The 20306-nt window shown below is 42.8% G+C and overlaps 1 protein-coding gene across 1 annotated transcript in view; it reads left to right on the forward strand.

Annotated features, from left to right (window-relative positions):
• LOC110530943 (dihydropyrimidine dehydrogenase [NADP(+)]) overlaps nucleotides 1-20306 on the forward strand; it is a 136242-nt gene that overhangs the window by 88979 nt on the left and 26957 nt on the right. Inside the window, exons 14-16 of the mRNA XM_036985742.1 lie at nucleotides 2751-2915; nucleotides 5149-5217; nucleotides 17821-17904. Of these exons, the coding sequence (XP_036841637.1) occupies nucleotides 2751-2915; nucleotides 5149-5217; nucleotides 17821-17904 (318 nt within the window). The remainder of the gene's footprint in view (nucleotides 1-2750; nucleotides 2916-5148; nucleotides 5218-17820; nucleotides 17905-20306) is intronic.

Here is a 20306-nt window from a genome sequence, read left to right on the forward strand (position 1 = left end):
TCGAGAAGAAAGAGAGGGATTTAAACTCGCCATGAAGAGTGAGAGAGAGATAGAGAGAGGGATGGAGCGGGGAGCAGGGAGAGGGGGGAGAGAGAGAGGGTGAGTAAAGGAAAGAGAGAGGGGTGAGAGGGGGGAAAGGGAAGGATTTAAACTCGCCATGAAGAGTAGGAGAGAGAGAGAGAGAAAAAAGAGAGGGAGGGAGCGGGGAAAGGGAGAGAGAGAGAGAGGGGTGAGGGGGGAAAGAGAGGGATTTAAATTCACCATGAAGAGTAGGAGAGAGAGAGAGAAAAAGGAGTGAGGGAGGGAGAGAGAGAGAGGTAGAGAGAGGGGAAGAGGGAGAGAGGGAGAGAGAGAGGTAGAGGTAAAGAGAGAGGTAGAGGGAGAGGTAGAGAGAGAGGTAGAGGTAGAGAGAAAGGGAGAGGGAGGTAGAGAGAGAGAGAATTGTTCACTTACTAGCATCCACCACCACCCCTGGCCACGTACATTCCTCCCTCCGGCGATAATGATGGATGTAGTAATAGAGATAATTGTGGTCGAATGGTTTCTGTGTCAGCTTTAAAAATAGCCAGGGCCGCACGGTGTGCAACTGAAAAACATATATATATTTTTTTTCTCTATCTCTCTCCATCATTCTCTCTCTCGCTTCTCCTCCCTGCAGAAAGAAAGAATAGTGTCTTGAGGGAAGAGACCATGTAACTAACCGCTGTTCGGTAATCACCTGGAATGTGCCTTCTCATGGCCGACGGCCAATCTTTGGTTGTCTCTGTGTTGGAGGAGCTAGAGCCGTGGCTGTGATATCTGAGCACTCTTTATCACGTCTGTTCATAAAGGTGCTAGGTTGTGGGGATTGATTAGTTGACCTGGACTGTTGTGATAGCCTAATGGTTAGCAGAAAACCAGACACAAAGGACCCGGTAACCTATAGCATCTAAATCCTTGTTGAGGACAATAATACATGTGGATTGGTGGTAAATAGTCTGGCCACCCGGACTATTTACATTGACGCTCCCCCCCTTTGGCTCATGTGACAAATACAATTTGATTTGATTTGATGTTGTTACAGAGATTACTGGCCATGTTTTCTTCACAGGTGCATGTATTAAGTGGTGGTGGTGTGTGTGTGTGTGTGTGTGCGTGGTTGCGTGTGCGTGTGCGTGTGTGTGGTACTGTAGCCTAGCCTATGTGTTTTGGAGTTATGGATTACTTTACTATTTCATGTGATTGATTCCGTATGTGCAAACGCACCGAACCCTTCACCCATCATCCTGTATTTGTTCATCGAAAGACGTGGCTCCCACGTCTGTCCAGAGCTTTATCTAATCTCATTCGTATTCCTTTCTACTCGCCGACTTCAAACAATTTGTCCTGACTTGTCTTGCACTTCATCAGGGTTAGCTAGCGAGGAGCTGCCTTCATAGTTGACTGAACTCACAGTGCAGCGCTGAGCTAAATCCTTCAAACATTGCCCTGTGGATAAAGCCCAGCTATTAGCAGTGAACACAGCAGATGTCACAGGGAAACAAATGCGTGATCACAATGAATTCTACTGTTGGCTGTGATGCTCTCTTGAATTTTTTCCACGATAGCATTCGTTTAGGAGTTTAGGATTCTAAACCTATTGCAGATTATGTCTGCATTACTTTTTGTCACTAAAGATACTACATAAACCAAATATCATTACATCTATTAGTGTGTTATTGTTGCAATTGTTTGATATGGGCTCGTTTTTTTTATTAGATTATGCAAATTGGTTTCTACTAATTGGTAATAGTAACCAGAGCAGAATGAAACATCTTGAAAAATCAATGTCTCCGTGGTGAATTTATAAGTAACTGTATATCATGAATATGAGTGGTGCTTCTTTAGATTCAACAGCTCTTCTCAATGGCTTTGACTCAAACATGACATTCAGATTCACAATTGAAGCCAGCATTTTTTAAGTGACATTATAGTTATCAAATATTGACCACGCACCTCCCTCTTATTCATAAGATGTAATGTCATGTTGTTCATGCAGCTGAGTCATGTTAGCAGGTGATTTTGTTGACCAATTTGCCTGACAAGGAAAAACTCTGAGCTCTATGGTGGAAATTACAAGATTATGTTATAATGCTGTTATTGCATCAAATGGTTGATTTATGAAACAGAATAAGGGGTTGTTAGAATGCTCATCTGTGTGTGTTCTACTGAGGATGGGCCTCTAGAAGATTTACAATGTATTTGGGTGACACCGCATTCCAGAACATGAGTTAATGTTTCTGTACTGGGGTACCAGGGAGTGATGGCTCCAGTATGGAGTTGGGGGACAGACCCTGGTCTTTACACAATGAGAACTGTTTTTACAGCAGATACTGTCTGCTGTGAATTATAAGTATCTTTCATGCAAATCTTAACCTTGTGACCCATTCCATACATCTGTTGTTTGTCATGTAGACTGAAGGAGGATGGACTTTGCTATAAAATGCTGTGGATCGAACCAGCTCGTTGAGTTCTCAGTGATCACCTCCAGGGGTGCAGTAATTAAATAATAAAGTTGATTGTTTTGAAGAAATCTAAAAGTTTCTCCTTTTGATTACAATAATTCCACCACAGCCTGAATTATACTGAACGGTTATAGCCAGGAAAAAATCATGAATCTCATGGTAATGGATCAATCTCGCTCGTTCCATCACTGGCCTGACCTAACAAAACAGTCAGCTATTTTGTTTCTTGGAGTGTAATTTCTCTCATTCCTATGATTCTTCCCACAGGACCTGGTGACTAATGTTTCTCCCCGTATCGTGCGTGGCACCACGTCAGGTCATGTGTTCGGCCCCGGACAGGGCTCCTTCCTCAACATCGAACTGATCAGTGAGAAGACGGCTGCCTACTGGTGCCAGGGTGTCAAAGAGCTGAAGACAGACTTTCCCAAGAATGTGAGTTCACTCTTTTCCACAAATGCCCATTTCACACTATCTATTGGAACCGATTTGTGCTACAATACTCTCACATAGTCTTTTCAGCTTTCTTCCAGTAACAACTTTGGTGGATGCGTAACCAGGCCAGCACAGTACAGCTCAGTTTAGCTTGGTTCGGTTCTGTAGTTTACTATTTGAAGACTCAACCAATCTTTTTCAGCTAAATAAATGTCACTCAAACGTTTATTTAGTCCAGAATGAATTACAGTGAAAAATGCAGTGAGCCTGTCTCATTGAACATAATACCCACCTCCTCAGGGATTATTTGTGTTTCCTGTAGGGGTATTTACTGTATATCCATGTCAGACTGTCCCATTTAGTGTACAGTGATTACACTGTATTACACTGCTGTGCTTCTACACCAAGCTCAGGTCCAGAAATCCTCTTCACAATTGATCTCTTCCGACCTTCATCCTCCTGTTATTTCCTTTACCTGGTTGCCAGAGCCCATCCCCTTGTTCCATCCTCCCCAAATGACTTACCAATGCAGTAAAACATAAATATGTAGTTCCCATTGAGAGACATCCATTAATTTTTTTTCATTGATTTCAGGGAGGTCAAGGCCATTCTCCCTCCCCCATTATTCCCATTCATTATTCCTGTTTTCCTCTACACTCATCTTCAACATGACGTGACCTTGTGGGTTGCCATCCTCGGTCCACCTGTTTTGCTTTGAAGGGGCCTTGGTGAAGGCAGAGCCAAACTCATCCCAGCGCGTGCCTCCCGGAGGTTAAAGGTCACCGGCGTATTCCGCTCGGCAAAATGAATACTCAGAGAAGGGGAGTGATTAATAACAAAAGCCCTCCCCAAATGATGTAAAATTGTAGGGGCTGGGGAGATTGAGACACCTCTCCCTTGCGGGGACTGATTGAGACTGTGGAGTGGAGTGGTCTGTGTGTGTGTGTGTGTGTGTGTGTCAGGTTTTACAGGCAGCGGGCATGCCTGTAATAATGCTGCACCTGAGGAATGGAATTGTAAAAAAGGGAAGAGAAAGAGAGACTACCAGGGAAACATAGGGACAAATTGACAGGAAGAAAGGGAGAGAGAGAGAGAGAGGGAGCAGGAGGGAGACAGAATAAAGGGAGAAAGAGGGAGCGGGAAGAAAGTGAAAAGGTGCAGCCCCACCCTCCCCTCTTCTAATATCTCCATATCAGCGGTGATTGACAGTTGCCGTGTTGCCGGGGGTCCCTGGAGAGGCAGTGTAGAGGGTGTTGGTGGATGGGCTCACTTACTCACACTACTCCATTATTAAAGAGATAACAGGAGGATCCCCCTGCTAGGCTCGGCTCTGCTCCTCGCAGGCAGACAGGCAGACGGACAGACAGGCAAGCCGGCGGATGGACGGACAAACAGACAGACACATGCCCCACTATCGCTGCAATTCACTCTGCCCCGTAAACCGCCTCCTCGGGATGAGGTCCAGCTAGAACGGTTCTACTGCCGTGCACACCGCCTGTCAGTCTGTCTGTCGGCACGTCTGCATGTACGTTTGTCTGTCTTGTCCCTTTCCTTCTGTCTTCAAACAATGTGTGTAGATACTAAAGACGTTTTCACCAACAATAGTCTGGACACTGTACGTAGCATGTGCCACTTGAGAGTGGATCAGGGGGAGAAACGTAGCATTGTTTGCTATTCATTTCCACTTCAACTGGCCCGTAATCAATATTTGCAGTTCAGTAGCCAACTCCCATGGTAAAGAGGATGAAGGGTTATCACAAGTCTCCAACAATACGGACATGGAAAGATGCAGGATCTATAAAATCAAACACACAATTACATCACAGGCAGGCATGTCCCTCTGTGCATTGTGGACAGATCAGCCTATTTGTGTCTTTTAAAATCCAAAGCAATGAAAGGGAGAGTTATATCTCCCCTACTTTATGGGTAGATTATAGTTTCCACAACAGGACTGAGGACCGTTGAGGATTGAGTGCGGAGGACTGATGGGCGAAAGACACATTATATTGTTCCTCTGTTATTCTCTCAGATGTTTGTGTAGTCTTTGAAACCACTATGTGTTCTCAGGCTCTCAGACAAGATAAGGCACAGCAGGTCAAATCACAGTTGTTACTTGCCCTCTCTCTCTCTTTCTCTCTCCCTCTCTCTCTCTCTCCCTTTCTCTCTCTTAATCTCTCTCTCATTCTTTCTCTCTTTCTCTCTCTCGCTCTCTTTCGCTCTCTCTCTTTTTCAGATTGTCATCTCGAGCATTATGTGCGGTTACAACAAAGCCGACTGGGTTGAGCTTACTAAAATGGCAGAGGTGAGTCCATTTTGTGTTGTCTGTTGGTTCAGAATATAACCTGACTTTACAGGGCTGGACTTCAAGAAAGAGTCAAGAAAGTGAGTGTTCAATTTGATCCATTCACATTCTTTTGGGCCAACTGTTTTATACCAAACAAATGGATTTAAATGAGTTCCTTTGTCTTCTCTAAAAACATGCATGTCAATATGTAAAAAAAAAAAAATGCTTTAACAGATACCTTAAAGAATATAACTCTGAAATAGACCGGCATCCATATTCATGGCTTAAAGCCTCATTGGTCTCTTTGAGAAAAAGCAGCTTCTTACATTAAATTTGCATTAGATAGCATCGGATTTACGTCTCAGAGGCAACAGAAACCCACTGTGCTCACAAACTGAGGAATAAATCATAAAACTATTTTTTGTGTTCTTTTTCTCCTCAGATGTGGACGTTTGCCTCTGAAATCTATCGTTTCTCCTATCGTTCCTTCTCAGCTTCGCTCTGTCACTTCACATAGGCCTATTGAACTCATGGTTATTGATGTGAAACCAACACTGTTGTGTTTGCATCAGGCATGCTAAAACCACTGTGATGATTGATAATGGTAGTAGTAGTGGCATAGTATTTCATAGCTAGGGAATGGTATTTACAGTTTTTCTCAATCTCATACAAAAAAATGTTGGAACAATGTTGTCGATCTTCCAAACAGAGTTCACAAGAGGGGGAGAGAGAGAGAGAGATAAAGAGAGGGAGAGAGGGGGAGAGAGAGAAAGAGAACAAGCGAGAGATGGGGGAGAGAGATTGAGAGGGGGAGAGAACGAGGGAGAGAGTGAGGGAGAGGGACTAAATCATAGAGAGAGAGAGAAGTGAGAGAGTATGTGAGAGAGAGAGAGATAACCCTTATTGAACTAATGGTTATTGATGTGAAACCTTGAAAAAGAAAAGGAGAGCCTCACAATCTAGGAGCTCAGATGCAATAACTGAATACCAAAGTTTTGACAGCCAAGCTGTCTTCACCAGGGTATAGAGACAAACACTGCAGGTCTCTAGTTTATATAGACTTTAAAAGGACATTTTGTACATAATGTTGCCGCTACTGTCTCTAATGACCGAAAATGACTTCTGGAAATCAGGACTGAGATTACTCACCACGGGCAGGCTGAATCCTTTTTTCTTCCTTTAACGAGTCTGACTAGCCCGACGCAAATTATATACTGCTTTCTCGGGAACAGGCCCAGATCTCTGTGATTTGCGTGAAGAGGAGGCGATGTAAAAGGGGCCAGGGGGCAGGCTGCCTTCTGAGAATTCGTAAGCAATTGAATAAACCCCCACTTCCTTCCATTCTGCTAGCAAACGTGCAATCTTTGGAAAATAAAATCGATGACCTATGCGGAAGATTAAACTACCAACGGGACATTCAAAACTGTAATATCTTATGTTTCAAGGAGTCGTGGCCGAACGACGACACTATCAACATACAGCTGGCTGGTTATATGCTGTACAGGAAGAAAAGAACAGCGGCGTCTGGTAAGACAAGGGGCAGCTGGTGCATGATATGTAAGGAAGACTCAAGCTATTGCTCACCTGAGGTAGAGTATCTCATGATAAGCTGTAGACCACACTATCTACCTAGAGAGTTTACATCTGTATTTTTCGTAGCTGTGTACATACCACCACAGACTGAGGCTGGCACTAAGACAGCATTGAATGAGCTGTATTCCGCTGTAAACAAACAAGAAAACGCTCACCCAGAGGCGGCGCTCCTAGTAGCCGGGGACTTTAATGCAGGGAAACTTAAATCTGGTTTACCAAATTTCTATCAGCATGTTAAATGTGCAACCAGAGGGAAAAAACTCTGAAACACCTTTACTCCACACATAGAGATGCATACAAAGCTCTTCCTCGCCCTCCATTTGACAAATCTGACCATAATTCTATCCTCCTGATTCCTGCTTACAAGCAAAAATTTAAGCAGGAAGCACCAGTGACTAGATCCATAAAAAGTGGTCAGATGAAGCAGATGCTAAGCTACAGGACTGTTTTGCTGCCCAGTGACACGAGCCTACCAGATTAGCTAAACTACTTCTATGCTCGCTTCGAGGCAAATAACACTGAAACATGCATGAGAGCACCAGCTGTTCCGGAAGACTGTGTGATCACACTCTCTGCAGCTGATGTGAGTAAGACCTTTAAACAGGTCAAGATTCACAAGATTCACAGACGTGTACTGCGAGCATGCGCTGACCTTCTGGCAAGTGTCTTCACTGACATTTTCAACCTCTCCCTGTCCGAGTCTGTAATACCAGCATGTTTCAAGCAGACCACCATAGTGCCTGTGCCCAAGACCACTAAAGTAACCTTCCTAAAGCTCTACTGACCAGTAGCACTCATGTATGTAGCCATGAAGTGCTTTGAAAGACTGATCATGGCTCACATCAACACCATTATCCCAGAAACCCTAGACCCACTCCAATTTGCATACCGCACCAACATATCCACAGATGATACTATTGCACTCCACACTGCCCTTTTCCACTTGGGCAAAAGGAACACCTATCTAAGAATGCTATTAATTGACTACCTCTCAGCGTTCAACACTGTAGTGCCCTCAAAGCTCATCAATAAGCTAAGGACCCTGGGACTAAACACCTCTCTCTGCAACTGGATCCTGGACTTCCTGAAGGGCCGCCCCCAGGTGATAAAGGTAGGTAACAGCACATCTGCCACACTGATCCTCAACACAGGGGCACCTCAGGGTTGCATGCTCAGTCCCCTCCCATACTCCCTGTTCACTCAGGACTGCACGGCCAGGCATGACTCCAACACCATCCTTAAGTTTGCCGATAACACAACAGTGGTAGGCCTGACCACTGACAATGACGAGACAGCCTATAGGGAGGAGGTCAGAGACCTGGCCGTGTGGTGCCAGGACAAAAACCTCTCATTCAAGGTGATCAAGACAAAGGAGATGATTGTGGACTACAGGAAAAAGAGGACCGAGCACGCCCCCATTCTCATCGACCGGGCTGCAATGGAGCAGGTTGAGAGCTTCAAGTTCCTTGGTGTCCACATCATCAACAAACTAGCATGGTCCAAGCACACCAATAAAGTTGTGAAGAGGGCACGACAAAACATATTCCCCTCAGGAGAGTGAAAATATTTGGCATTGGTCCTCAGATCCTCAAAAGGTTATACAGCTGCACATTGAGAGCATCCTGACTGGTTACATCACTGCCATGTATGGCAACTGCTCGGTCTCCGACCTCAAGGCACTACAAAGGGTAGTGTGAACGGCCCAGTACATCACCAAGCTTGGGGCCAAGCTTCTTGCCATCCAGGACCTCTATACCAGGCGGTGTCAGAGGATGGCCCTAAAAATTGTCAAAGACTCCAGCCACCCTAGTCTTACGCTATTCTCTCTGCTACCACACAGCAAGCTGTACCGGAGCGCCAAGTCCAGGTCCAAGAGGCTTCTAAACAGCTTCTGCCTCCAAGCCATAAGATTCCTGAACATCTAATTAAATGGCTACCCAGACTATTTGCATCGCCTTTTACACCGCTGCTACTCTCTGTTATCATCTATGCATTGTCACTTTAATAACTCTACCTACATGTACATATTACCTCAACTGACCGGTGCCCCCGCACATTGACTCTGTACCAGTACCCCCCTGTATATAGTCTCGCTATTGTTATTTTACTGCTGCTCTTTAATTACTTTTATTTTTTATTCTTATTATTCTTAGAGAGAGTAAGGAAGAGAGGTCGATAGTAACGGAGAGAGAGAGAGAAACAGAGATAAAGAGAGAGAGTAATGGAGAGAGAGAGAGTAATGGAGAGAGAGAGAGAGAGAGAGAGTAATGGAGAGAGAGAGAGAGTAATGGAGAGAGAGAGAGAGAGAGAGAGAGTAATGGAGAGAGAGAGCGTAATGGAGAGAGAGAGAGTAATGGAGAGAGAGAGAGAGAGAGTAATGGAGAGAGAGAGAGTAATGGAGAGAGAGAGAGTAATGGAGAGAGAGAGAGAGAGAGAGAGTAATGGAGAGAGAGAGAGAGAGAGAGTAATGGAGAGAGAGAGCGTAATGGAGAGAGAGAGAGAGAGAGAGAGAGAGAGAGTAATGGAGAGAGAGAGAGAGTAATGGAGAGAGAGAGAGTAATGGAGAGAGAGAGAGTAATGGAGAGAGAGAGAGAGTAATGGAGAGAGAGAAAGAGAGATAAAGAGAGAGAGAGAGAGAGTAATGGAGAGAGAGAGAGAAAGAGAGATAAAGAGAGAGAGAGAGTAATGGAGAGAGAGAGAGAGTAATGGAGAGAGAGAGAGAAAGAGAGATAAAGAGAGAGAGAGAGAGAGTAATGGAGAGAGATAGAGAGTAATGGAGAGAGAGAGAGAGTAATGGAGAGAGAGAGAGAGTAATGGAGAGAGAGAGAGTAATGGAGAGAGAGAGAGAAAGAGAGATAAAGAGAGAGAGAGAGAGTAATGGAGAGAGAGAGAGAGTAATGGAGAGAGAGAGAGTTATGGAGAGAGAGAAAGAGTAATGGAGAGAGGGAGAGAAAGAGAGATAAAGAGAGAGAGAGAGAGTAATGGAGAGAGGGAGAGAAAGAGAGATAAAGAGAGAGAGAGAGTAATGGAGAGAGGGAGAGAAAGAGAGATAAAGAGAGAGAGAGTAATGGAGAGAGGGAGAGAAAGAGAGATAAAGAGAGAGAGGGAGAGTAATGGAGAGAGGGAGAGAAAGAGAGATGAGAGAGAGAGAGTAATGGAGAGAGGGAGAGAGTAATGGAGAGAGAGAGAGATAAAGAGAGAGAGAGAGAGTAATGGAGAGATAGAGAGAGAGAGAGTAATGGAGAGAGAGAGAGTAATGGAGAGAGAGAGAGAGTAATGGAGAGAGAGAGAGAGTAATGGAGAGAGAGAGAGAGAGAGTAATGGAGAGAGAGAGAGATAAAGAGAGAGAGAGAGAGTAATGGAGGGAGAGAGAGAGAGAGTAATGGAGAGAGAGAGAGAGAGAGAGATAAAGAGAGAGAGATAGAGTAATGGAAAGAGAGAGAGAGAGTAATGGAGAGAGGGAATAAATCATAAAATGTTTTTTCATTTCTTCTGTCGTTCCTTTGCTCTGTCACCTCACATAGCCCTATTGAACTCATGGTTATTGATGTGAAACCAACACTGTTGTGTTTGCATCAGGAAGGCTAAAAACATTGTGATCATTGATAATAGTAGTAGTAGTGGCATAGTATTTCATTGCTAGGGAATGGTATTTACAGTTTATCTCAATCACATACAAGCATTTTTTGGAACAATGTTTCAGAGTTCATTTTTATCCAATGTAAAAAAAATACATAATTTTAGGGAGAGGGGAGGGAGAATTTGAGTGAGTGAGTGAGGGAGGGAGGGAGATGGAGAAAGATGAGGGAGAGAAGGGGAGGAAGAGAGTAAGGGAGAAAGTGAGGGGAAGAGTGAGAGAGAAAGGAGAGAGAGAGAGAGAGAGAAAGAGTAAGGGAGTGTAAGAAAGAGAAAGAAAGAAATCATAAAATAAAAAAAAATGTTATTAATTTTCTCCTCCGATGTGGATGTTTGCCTCTGAAATCTATCTTTTATTCTATCGTTCCTTCTCAGCTTTGCTCTGTCACCTCACATAGCCCTATTGAACTCGTGGTTATTGATGTGAAACCAACACTGTTGTGTTTGCATCAGGCATGCTAAATCCACTGTGGTGATTGATAATGGTAGTAGTAGTGGCACAGTATTTCATTGCTAGGGAATGGTGTTTGTGGCTCGATTCGGTCTTAATTAAGTAGCAAAATTTGAAATGTTGTTTTTTGGATAAAAGTACAGACAGCTAGAAAATGGAAAATGGTATATCATACACTACAGTTGAGGAACAATGGGAAAGTAATTCTGCTTTGAAAGTTAATAAACTTGTAACTTCACTTTTTATCTACACCCGTTTAGCCTTTGCTCCGGATTCACATGAGGCATGTACCGAACAACCAACGATTTCAAGACTAAAGGCTGGTTTATAATATGTCTATTGACAGTTGTCGCAATGACATCATGAACATTCTATTGTCGTCTGACATCAAACTTATCGTTGTCCTTATGAAAAAGTAGAAATACATGACATCAGCAGCCTGGTGGTCCAAAATAGCATAACTAGTGTATTTTAACACCAATAAACTCTAAGAATGAATGGAGTACTGTATATGTCAACCTAGCAAACCATGCAAATAAAAGCAACCTTCTAAACTATCTTTGGGTTCGTTTCTAGCTTGTTAGTTAACTAGCTAATGTTAAGTTAGCTGGCTTGCCAGTTCAAATAATGACCATATCATATAGCTGACAACATCTTCACTTTCGCTCATTTGCCTTCATTATAACAGGAAAATAAACTCACAAAAGATCATTATTTACAAGTTAATGACGAGCCAATTACAGAAAATAATTTATGGTTGTGAGTGTGACGAAACAAAAGCAGGACATTCTTCCGGATAATTTTTTTAACTTGGATACTCTCTGGCCTAATGTTATATCCTAATTTGACTTTGGTGCAGGTCATGTTCTTCACATTACTGTCTCTGGTAAACATATACTACATCAAATAAAATCAAAGTTTATTTGTCACATGCACAGGATACAGAAGGTGTAGTGAACTGGTTACTTGCATAGTGGAGTCTTTTGTTTAAACATGTAGCTAGCTAGCTAGCTAGCTAAAGAATGAACCATAATCCCAACTCATAACGTTACTACATTGCATGAAGCTGCAGGTAGCTAACCAACCAGGTTCATTCCAGGTTCAATCCCCAGTTTACAATTGGCTCGTTCATCACCGACTTCTCCACTGTAACTATTCCCCAGGTCGTTGCTGTAAATGAGAACGTGTTTTTAAGTCAATTTACCTGGAAAAATAAAAAATAAAAATGTTAGCTAGCTAGATAGCTAGCTAAATAATTAACCATAATCCCAACTCATAACATTACTACCCTGCATGAATCTGCAGGTAGCTTACCAATGTTAGCAAGCTAATATTAGGCTGACTAGTAATGCAAATGGCTCTGAGATACGAATAATATTAATACACAGTTCATACACATAACATTAGCTAGCGAGCCAGCCAGCTAACAGTATGCTTGAATAACTTAAAATGAAAACAAATTTCTGACAAAATTAGAAATGTATAATATCTGAAAATGTAGCTAGCTAGACTATCTTCCATGGCTGGACACTTCTTCCTCTCTGTCACGGATACCATGGTAGTCCTTAGTTTGAAGATATAATCTGGAGACAGGTTTCATACAACAGCCTTCTGTGTTCTCTTTCCGAATCCCTCTGCATATTTGCAATCAAACGCCAGAATTTTCTCCATCTCCTTAGCTATCACACTCTATTTCCACCGGGCATTCCACTGATTATAAAACTTGGTCCTTCAGAAAGTTTAGAGCAACACTTATGCAGTTCTACTATGTGATATATCTTTTTTTAAACGCTGCATTAGAAAGGATTACCTACACATACTGACCAGCTCATGTTATAAACAAAAGCGTGCTACATGGCTGACCAATCTGACCTCATCTCTTGGCATGTCCAGCCCATCCATTATCTCTGCCAATCATGGCTAGCGGGAAGGTTCCTGACTTTTTCCATGACTAAACCAACTAGGCTCGCAATTTAACAATTGTATTTGTATTTACAGATAGCATACAAGTTTCTTGTTAAGGCACATGATAGTTCACATGTTCCAGAATGTATTTCTGACGAAAAACGCTTTTAGATTTTTTTTTTAACGTTATGTTCAAGTGCTTCTCCTGTGAAGTGATGACTTGCAACATACGCCTAGTTTCCTAAAACGACACGAGTCACATTGTAATGTGTGCACTGGGAGTCGGGAAGCAAGTTCTGTGAGTGAATCATTTCATAAATAAATGAAAACATAATACAAAACAAGAAACACGAACAACGCACAGACATGAAACTGAAACAGAAACAATTACGGCTGGGGAAGAAAACAAAGGGAGTGACATATATAAGGAAGATAATCAGGGAAGTGATGGAGTCCAGGTGAGTCTAATGACATGCAGGTGCGCATAACGATGGTGACAGGTGTGCGCCATAACGAGCAGCCTAGTGACCTAGAGGCCGGAGAGGTAGCACACTTGACACACATTTACAGTTTTTCTCAATCTCATTAAAGCATTTTTTGGAACAATGTTGACAATTTTCAAACAGAGTTCACAAGACATAGAACTCTGTGGCCTTTTGCAAAACAGTAAATGCGTTTTCAAAATGTTGTTGATTTCTCTCAATATAAATACATTCATCAAAACCATATAATATAATAAAAATTGCAAGTACATTAATCGAAAGACCAAGATTGGTTGTCTTAACAAGATTAACACAACCAATCACTCAATCAATCAATCAAAATGTATTTTTAAGCTCTTTTTACATCAGCAGTTGTCACAAAGTGCTTATACAGAAACAGCAAGCAATACAGATGTAGATGTACCATACTTATCTCTTCAGTCCAAGCAGACCAAACAGAAAGTTAGTATGCCTCTCCTTGTTCGGGCGGCGTTTGGTGGTTGGCGTCACCGGCCTTCTAGCCATCGCCGATCCACTCTTCATTTTCCATTTGTTTTGTCTTTGTTTTACACACCTTGTCTCAATTCCCCAATTACATGTTTATTATGTAACCCTCTGTTTTCCCCATGGTTTTTGGGCGTGATTGTTTTATGTATGTTCGGTCCGTTATTGTGGGCTCGGTATTACGACATGTTATTGGAATATTTGAGTAAAGTTACTTGTGTTACGCATCTCTGCTGTCCTGTGCCAAACTCCTCTGCACCAGCTACACCCATTACAACCGTAGGGATGGTTCCAGGTTTTCTCCAGACGTGACGCTTAGCATTCAGGCCAAAGAGTTCAATTCTTGGATTCATCAGACCAGAGAATCTTGTTTCTCACGGTCTGATAGTCTTTACGTGCCTTTTGGCAAACTCCAAGCGGGCTGTCATTTGCCTTTTACTCAGGAGTGGCTTTCGTCTGGTCACTCTACCATAAAAGCCTGATTAGTGGAGTGCTGCAGAGATGGTAGTCCTTCTGTAAGGTTCTCCCATATTCACAGAAGAACCCTGGAGCTCTGTCAGAGTGACCAACGGGTTCTTTGTCACCTCCCTGACCAAGGCCCTTCTCCCCCGATTGCTCAGTTTGGACGGACGGCTAGCTCTAGGAAGAGTCTTGGTGGTTTCTAACTTCTTCCATTTAAGAATGATGGAGGCCACTGTGTTTTTGGGGACCTTCAACGCTGCAGACATTTTTTGGTACACTTCTGCAAATCTGTGCCTCGACACAATCCTGTCTCGGAGCTCTATGGATAATTCCTTGGTCATGTCTTGGTTTTTGCTCTGACATGCACTGTCAACTGTGGGACCTTATATAGACAGGTGTGTGCCTTTCCAAATAATATCCAATTAATTGAATTTACCACAGGTGGACTCCAATCAAGTTGTAGAAACATCTCAAGGATGATCAATGGAAACAGGATGCACCTGAGCTCAATTTTGAGTCTCACGGCAGAGGGTCGGAATACTTATGTAAATAATGTATTTCTGTTTTTGCAAACATTTCTAAAAACCTGTTTTCGCTTTTTCGTTTAGGCTGTATTGTGTGTAGATTGATGAGGAATTGTTTCATTTAATACATTTTAGAATAAGGCTGTAACGTAACAATATGTGGAAAAAGTCAAGGGATCTGAATACTTTCCGAAGGCACTGTACAGGCCTTAATCCACACCTAAGTAACGCTTAGAAGGTCACAGTGTTGAATCTGATGACTTAGGAGTAACCCAACTTCAATCTCTGCGTGCCCCCAATATTATAAAAAATGCAAACAATTAGACAGTCCCCAATGCCTAGATCTTTCCATATATTGTACATAGTGTGATACTGACGGGGTGATTTAGAATTTTGTGCAGTAGCATTTACTGATACTACTGCACTGGAAACAGAGAACATAATTTCACACGTTTCTCTTCTGGTGAAAACAACGTGTTTATATTCTGTGAACCAAACACTTAACAATGAATTTTGTGTTCACCGAGAACATTTGTATTTCAAGTTTTGCTAAATGTGGTCTAAGATATGCAAGTCAGGTACTAAGGCAAGATCAGAAGTTCTGAAAATGTATTTGAGCATTTGATCATCGCCGTTCCGTTGTACGTCTCAACACAGATCCAACAATTGCTTGTATGTGATTGAGAAAAACTGTAACGGATGGATTCCCTCCAACATGGGACTGTTAGCTAGCTATAAAGCACTTGACATCCTACAGAGGTGAGTTATGCCTATCACGGCCAGACTCTTACTCCTGGTGAGGCTGTTGCTAACCACAAGAGCTTATGGGCTGGTAAGGGGCTGTACTGTTGCCAGCAGGCCTCAAACAGATATTCTCCAACAAGACTTACTCAAACTGTCTTTCAGCTTTGAGTCTCTCCAACTGAAGAGGCCTTTATTAATGTCAGCCTTGAATTCATTCAAAAAAGCTTTTTATTTTCCCAGATTAATTGTCTATCAAAGCAGCCTTGATGTGATAACATTTTCGATAGTGAGGGCTAGTTTAGCTTTGATCAAGCTGGGGTACTTAAACTCTGTCGAAGTTAACGTCAGCCCTAATAAATGAGCTGTGTGTGTGTGTGTGTGTGTGTGTGTGTGTGTGTGTGTGTGTGTGTGTGTGTGTGTGTGTGTGTGTGCGTGCGTGCGGGCATGCGGGCGTGCGTGTTGAGGTCTCTGGCTCTGAAGTGGAGCGTATCTGCAGAGCCCTGAGATGTTCACAGGCAAAATGAGATACACCTGCTCTCACAGACAAACATAAACAGACACACACACAGCGTCCATCATTCTGGACAGCTTAAACTTAATGCGTAAAGATGAAGAGCAGTGAATCGGAGCCTTTCAGAGAACTCAACGTAGATGTACTGTGTGACACCAGACAGTAGGGCTCACTTGTGCCAATGGGGAAACATTTGTTAATTCAGTGGTAACTGTCTTTGTACGCCAAGGTCACATGTGAGTAGGACCAAGGCAGTCGTTGTACTCCCTGACGAAGACGAGTTCTAAAATCTCGATTTCCATTCGACATGCCATACAAATAAAAGCATTTAAAGGATACGAGGAGTGCCTTGGTCCTCTTTGTTTTTTGATGACCAATTAACCCCTTTTACCAAAGAGCACCTTCTATCTCCCAAGCCATACTGTTGTGCACCCTAGCAGCGCTTCCCTTCCTTCTATTGTCTTGGTTATTAGAATGTTGATGTCTAGTGTTTAGCACTATCCAAGGCTGTCTGATAACATTTACGTTGACTGGCGCAATCAGGTGAGCTCACGGCCACAGGGTGTACTAACTAGTCAACATTAATGACTTAGTGTATGTGGAAATGTTAGGGGTGGCAGGCGATCAAATGATGCAGCAATGCTGTCTTTCACACAATTCTTTTTGGCATGAGCAAGTCCATAAGAACAGTCAATGTTTTATGTTTGCCTGAACGATGACCCACAGGTATACAGACTTTGTTACTCATTGCCCTCCGTTTTCAAAAATAGGCCCTCCCCCACAGAGAAAGATGAAAGCACGCTTTTAGGAAATCCGCCAGCCCCTTTTAGGAAAACTGTCCTCTCTCCTCTGCTTTTTGGCTCAATTACATTCCCCTCTCCCATCCATTTAGCTTAATTAACCATGGAGTTTAGTTTGAGGTCCATACGACCAACATGCCCCCCACCCCACCTCTCCTGAAAGCTGACTATGATAAATAGCTATACCCAGCTATCCAACCACTCTCTCTCCCTTCTCCTTTAGAACGGCTAAAACCCTTATTATTCATTCTTGCTCTCTAATGGCTGTCAGTTGTGAGGAAGGCCATAGATTGTGCTGGCCTGACATTCTGCAAGCATGCTGGATGGGACTGAGAAATAAAGGGTCTCTGGAAATCGTACCGATGCTTCCGCCATTTTGATTCATTGTCAGAACGCTTCTCCACAGTGTAATTGCCTGTTGAATGCCTTATTTCTTACTCTCCTTCCTCCCATGAACCACCGCTACCCATTTTTCCTCTCCCATCCCATCCACCAGCACCATTATTTTATAGCTTCTTTGACGTGTCAACAACAAGTTTCCACAGCTATTTTAAGAGTGTTTTTTTTTTAAAAAGGTGTTAGGCTCTCGTTTTCCCTTTGCAATGCTCGGTTCGCATCTCAGTTGAGTCTGTCTTTGAAATGTGTTTTTCTGCGGTATCCCCGTGCTCATGCATGCAGTGTTTTTTATTTCTGTCGCCATTGGTACTAATGTAGATGTGTCGTGTCGTTTCTTTACTTGTCTCTTTGCAGATGGCATGACAGGTACTTGAGAACTGTTATGTTCGGTAGTCATCATTTATGCTATGCGAAGATTTTAACATGTCACAGTAAAATGTACTCAAAACTACTCTTGGGAACCGAGCTGGGATGTTCCCTTGTTTCCTTTTATCACAGAGAAATCACATCAGGGAGAACCCTAATCTCCACTCTTAAGTCGAATTGTCTCTGAATGTCCCATTGACATCGATGCAGACGCAGCTGATGGTTGTGTGTGTGTTTTTCTGTCTAGGACTCCGGGGCGGATGCACTGGAGCTCAACCTTTCCTGTCCCCATGGAATGGGAGAAAGGGGCATGGGACTGGCCTGTGGACAGGTATCTACCATCACACTGACACACACACTCCACCAGTGTCACACACTCTGGCAAACCCATTTCATTACTTAGACCTTTAAATTCCTCGTGGAACACGGCTGAACCACATCCAACTCTTTCTGTCCTGGGTCGATCGTTCGCCATTCTTTAATATGCACTCAATACACATAGCCAATTGCTTTGAAAATACAATTTTGTTACACCCCAAAAATATTTCTTACAGAATTCCACTTTAGATTCAGAGAAACACTCTGATGAATACATACACTCATCTTGTAATAGACCCTTAAAAGTTACAGATTAAAATGATTTAAACAAATGTGTCAAAATCCCCAAAATGGGCCTTAACCAAAAAAAATCCAATCACTACCACAAATGTAGCACTTGGTGGCTTTTCTAACAGCAATGCTGCGATTTGACTTGATTTCCTCCATCTGCCGCCTTCTTACCCTGGCAGTTTACGATCGCCAGGGGACTTGGGCCTGTTTCCCTTTAAACACGAGACAGAACCATTGTGCCCCCTGCAGTGCTCATAAATTATGATGAGCACTGCAGGGGGCACCGCACTGTGTGTGGATCCCCCCTCTGTAAGGACACAAGGCTAATCACAGGCCTCTGCCTCCTGGCAGGTAACCTCTGCGTGAACTAAAGCAAGGAAATAGCATTTAATCACACCGACAGTGGCCACACACATATAGGCGCAGAGAGAGAGGGAGACACACACACACACACAGGATGACATCTTTTTCAGATTCTAAGACAATGCAAGGGAAATTATTTAATGACACATAAGCATGGGATTACGGCTGCTTTGCTGGTACATCTTCCAGAAATGCTAACAATAAACTTTGACCTCCCAGCACAAAAGCTATGCTACAGAAACTAACCACAGGGAATGACCTATTAAAAAGCTACCATCTGAAAACAGAGCTCACTGCTGGAGGTGGCACGAATTTAAGATCTTACAAAGACTAGAACCACAATTATATCATTACGCTGGCTAGGCCTGTGGATGTTATTAAGACTACAACATACAGTTGAAGTCGGAAGTTTACATACTTTTAGGTTGGAGTCATTAATACTTATTTTTCAACCACCCCACAACTTTCTTGTTAACAAACTGTATTTTGGCGAGTCGGTTAGGACATCTACTTTATGGATGACACCAGTCATTTTTCCAACAATTGTTTACAGGCAGATTATTTCACTTATAATCCACTGTATCACAATTCAAGGCCTACCTTCAAACTCAGTGCCTCTTTGCTTGACATCATGGGAAAATCAAAAGAAATCAGCCAAGACCTCAGAAAAAAAATTGTAGACCTCCACAAGTCTGGTTCATCCTTGGGCGCAATTTCCAAACGCCTGAAGGTACCACGTTCATCTGTACAAACAATAATACGCAAGAATAAACACCATGGGACCATGCAGCCGTCATACCACTCAGGAAGGAGACACATTCTGTCTCCTAGAGATGAACGTACTTTGGTGCGAAAAGTGCAAATCAATCCCAGAACAACAGCAAATGACCTTGTGAAGATGCTGGAGGAAACAGGTACAAAAGTATCTATATCCACAGTAAAAACGAGTCCTATATTGACATAACCTGAAAGGCTGCTCCGCAAGGAAGAAGCCTCTGCTCCAAAACCAGTGCTCCAAAAAGCCAGACTACGGTTTGCAAATTCACATGGGGACAAAGACTGTACTTTTTGGAGAAATGTCCTTTGGACTGATGAAACAAAAATAGACCTGTTTGGCCATAATGACCATCGTTATGTTTGGAGGAAAAAGGGGGAGGCTTGCAAGCCGAAGAACACCATCCCAACCATGAAGCACGGAGGTAGCAGCATCATGTTGTGGGTGTGCTTTGCTGAAGGAAGGACTGGTGCACTTCACAAAATAGATGGCATCATGAGAAAAACAAATTATGTGGATATATTGAAGCAACATCTCAAGACATCAGTTAAAGTTAAAGCTTGGTCGCAAATGGGTCTTCCAAATGGACAATGACCCCAAGCATACTTCCAAAGTTGTGGCAAAATGGCTTAAGGACAACAAAGGTATTGGAGTGGCAATCACAAAGCCCCGACCTCAATGCCATAGAAAATTTGTGGGCAGAACTGAAAAAGCATGTGCGAGCAAGGAGGCCTACAAACCTGACTCAGTTACATCAGCTCTGTCAGGAGGAATGGGCAAAAATTCATCCAACTTATTGTGGGAAGCTTGTGGACGGCTACCCAAAACGTTTGACCCAAGTTAAACAATTTAAAGGCAATGCTAACAAATACTAATTGAGTGTTTGTAAACTTCTGACCCACTGGGAATGTGATGAAAGAAATGAAAGCTGAAATAAATCAGTCTCTCTACGATTATTCTGACATTTCACATTCTTAAAATAAAGT

Source organism: Oncorhynchus mykiss, chromosome 8 (genome assembly GCF_013265735.2).
Source record: "Oncorhynchus mykiss isolate Arlee chromosome 8, USDA_OmykA_1.1, whole genome shotgun sequence".
In the NCBI taxonomy this organism is placed as follows: domain Eukaryota; kingdom Metazoa; phylum Chordata; class Actinopteri; order Salmoniformes; family Salmonidae; genus Oncorhynchus; species Oncorhynchus mykiss.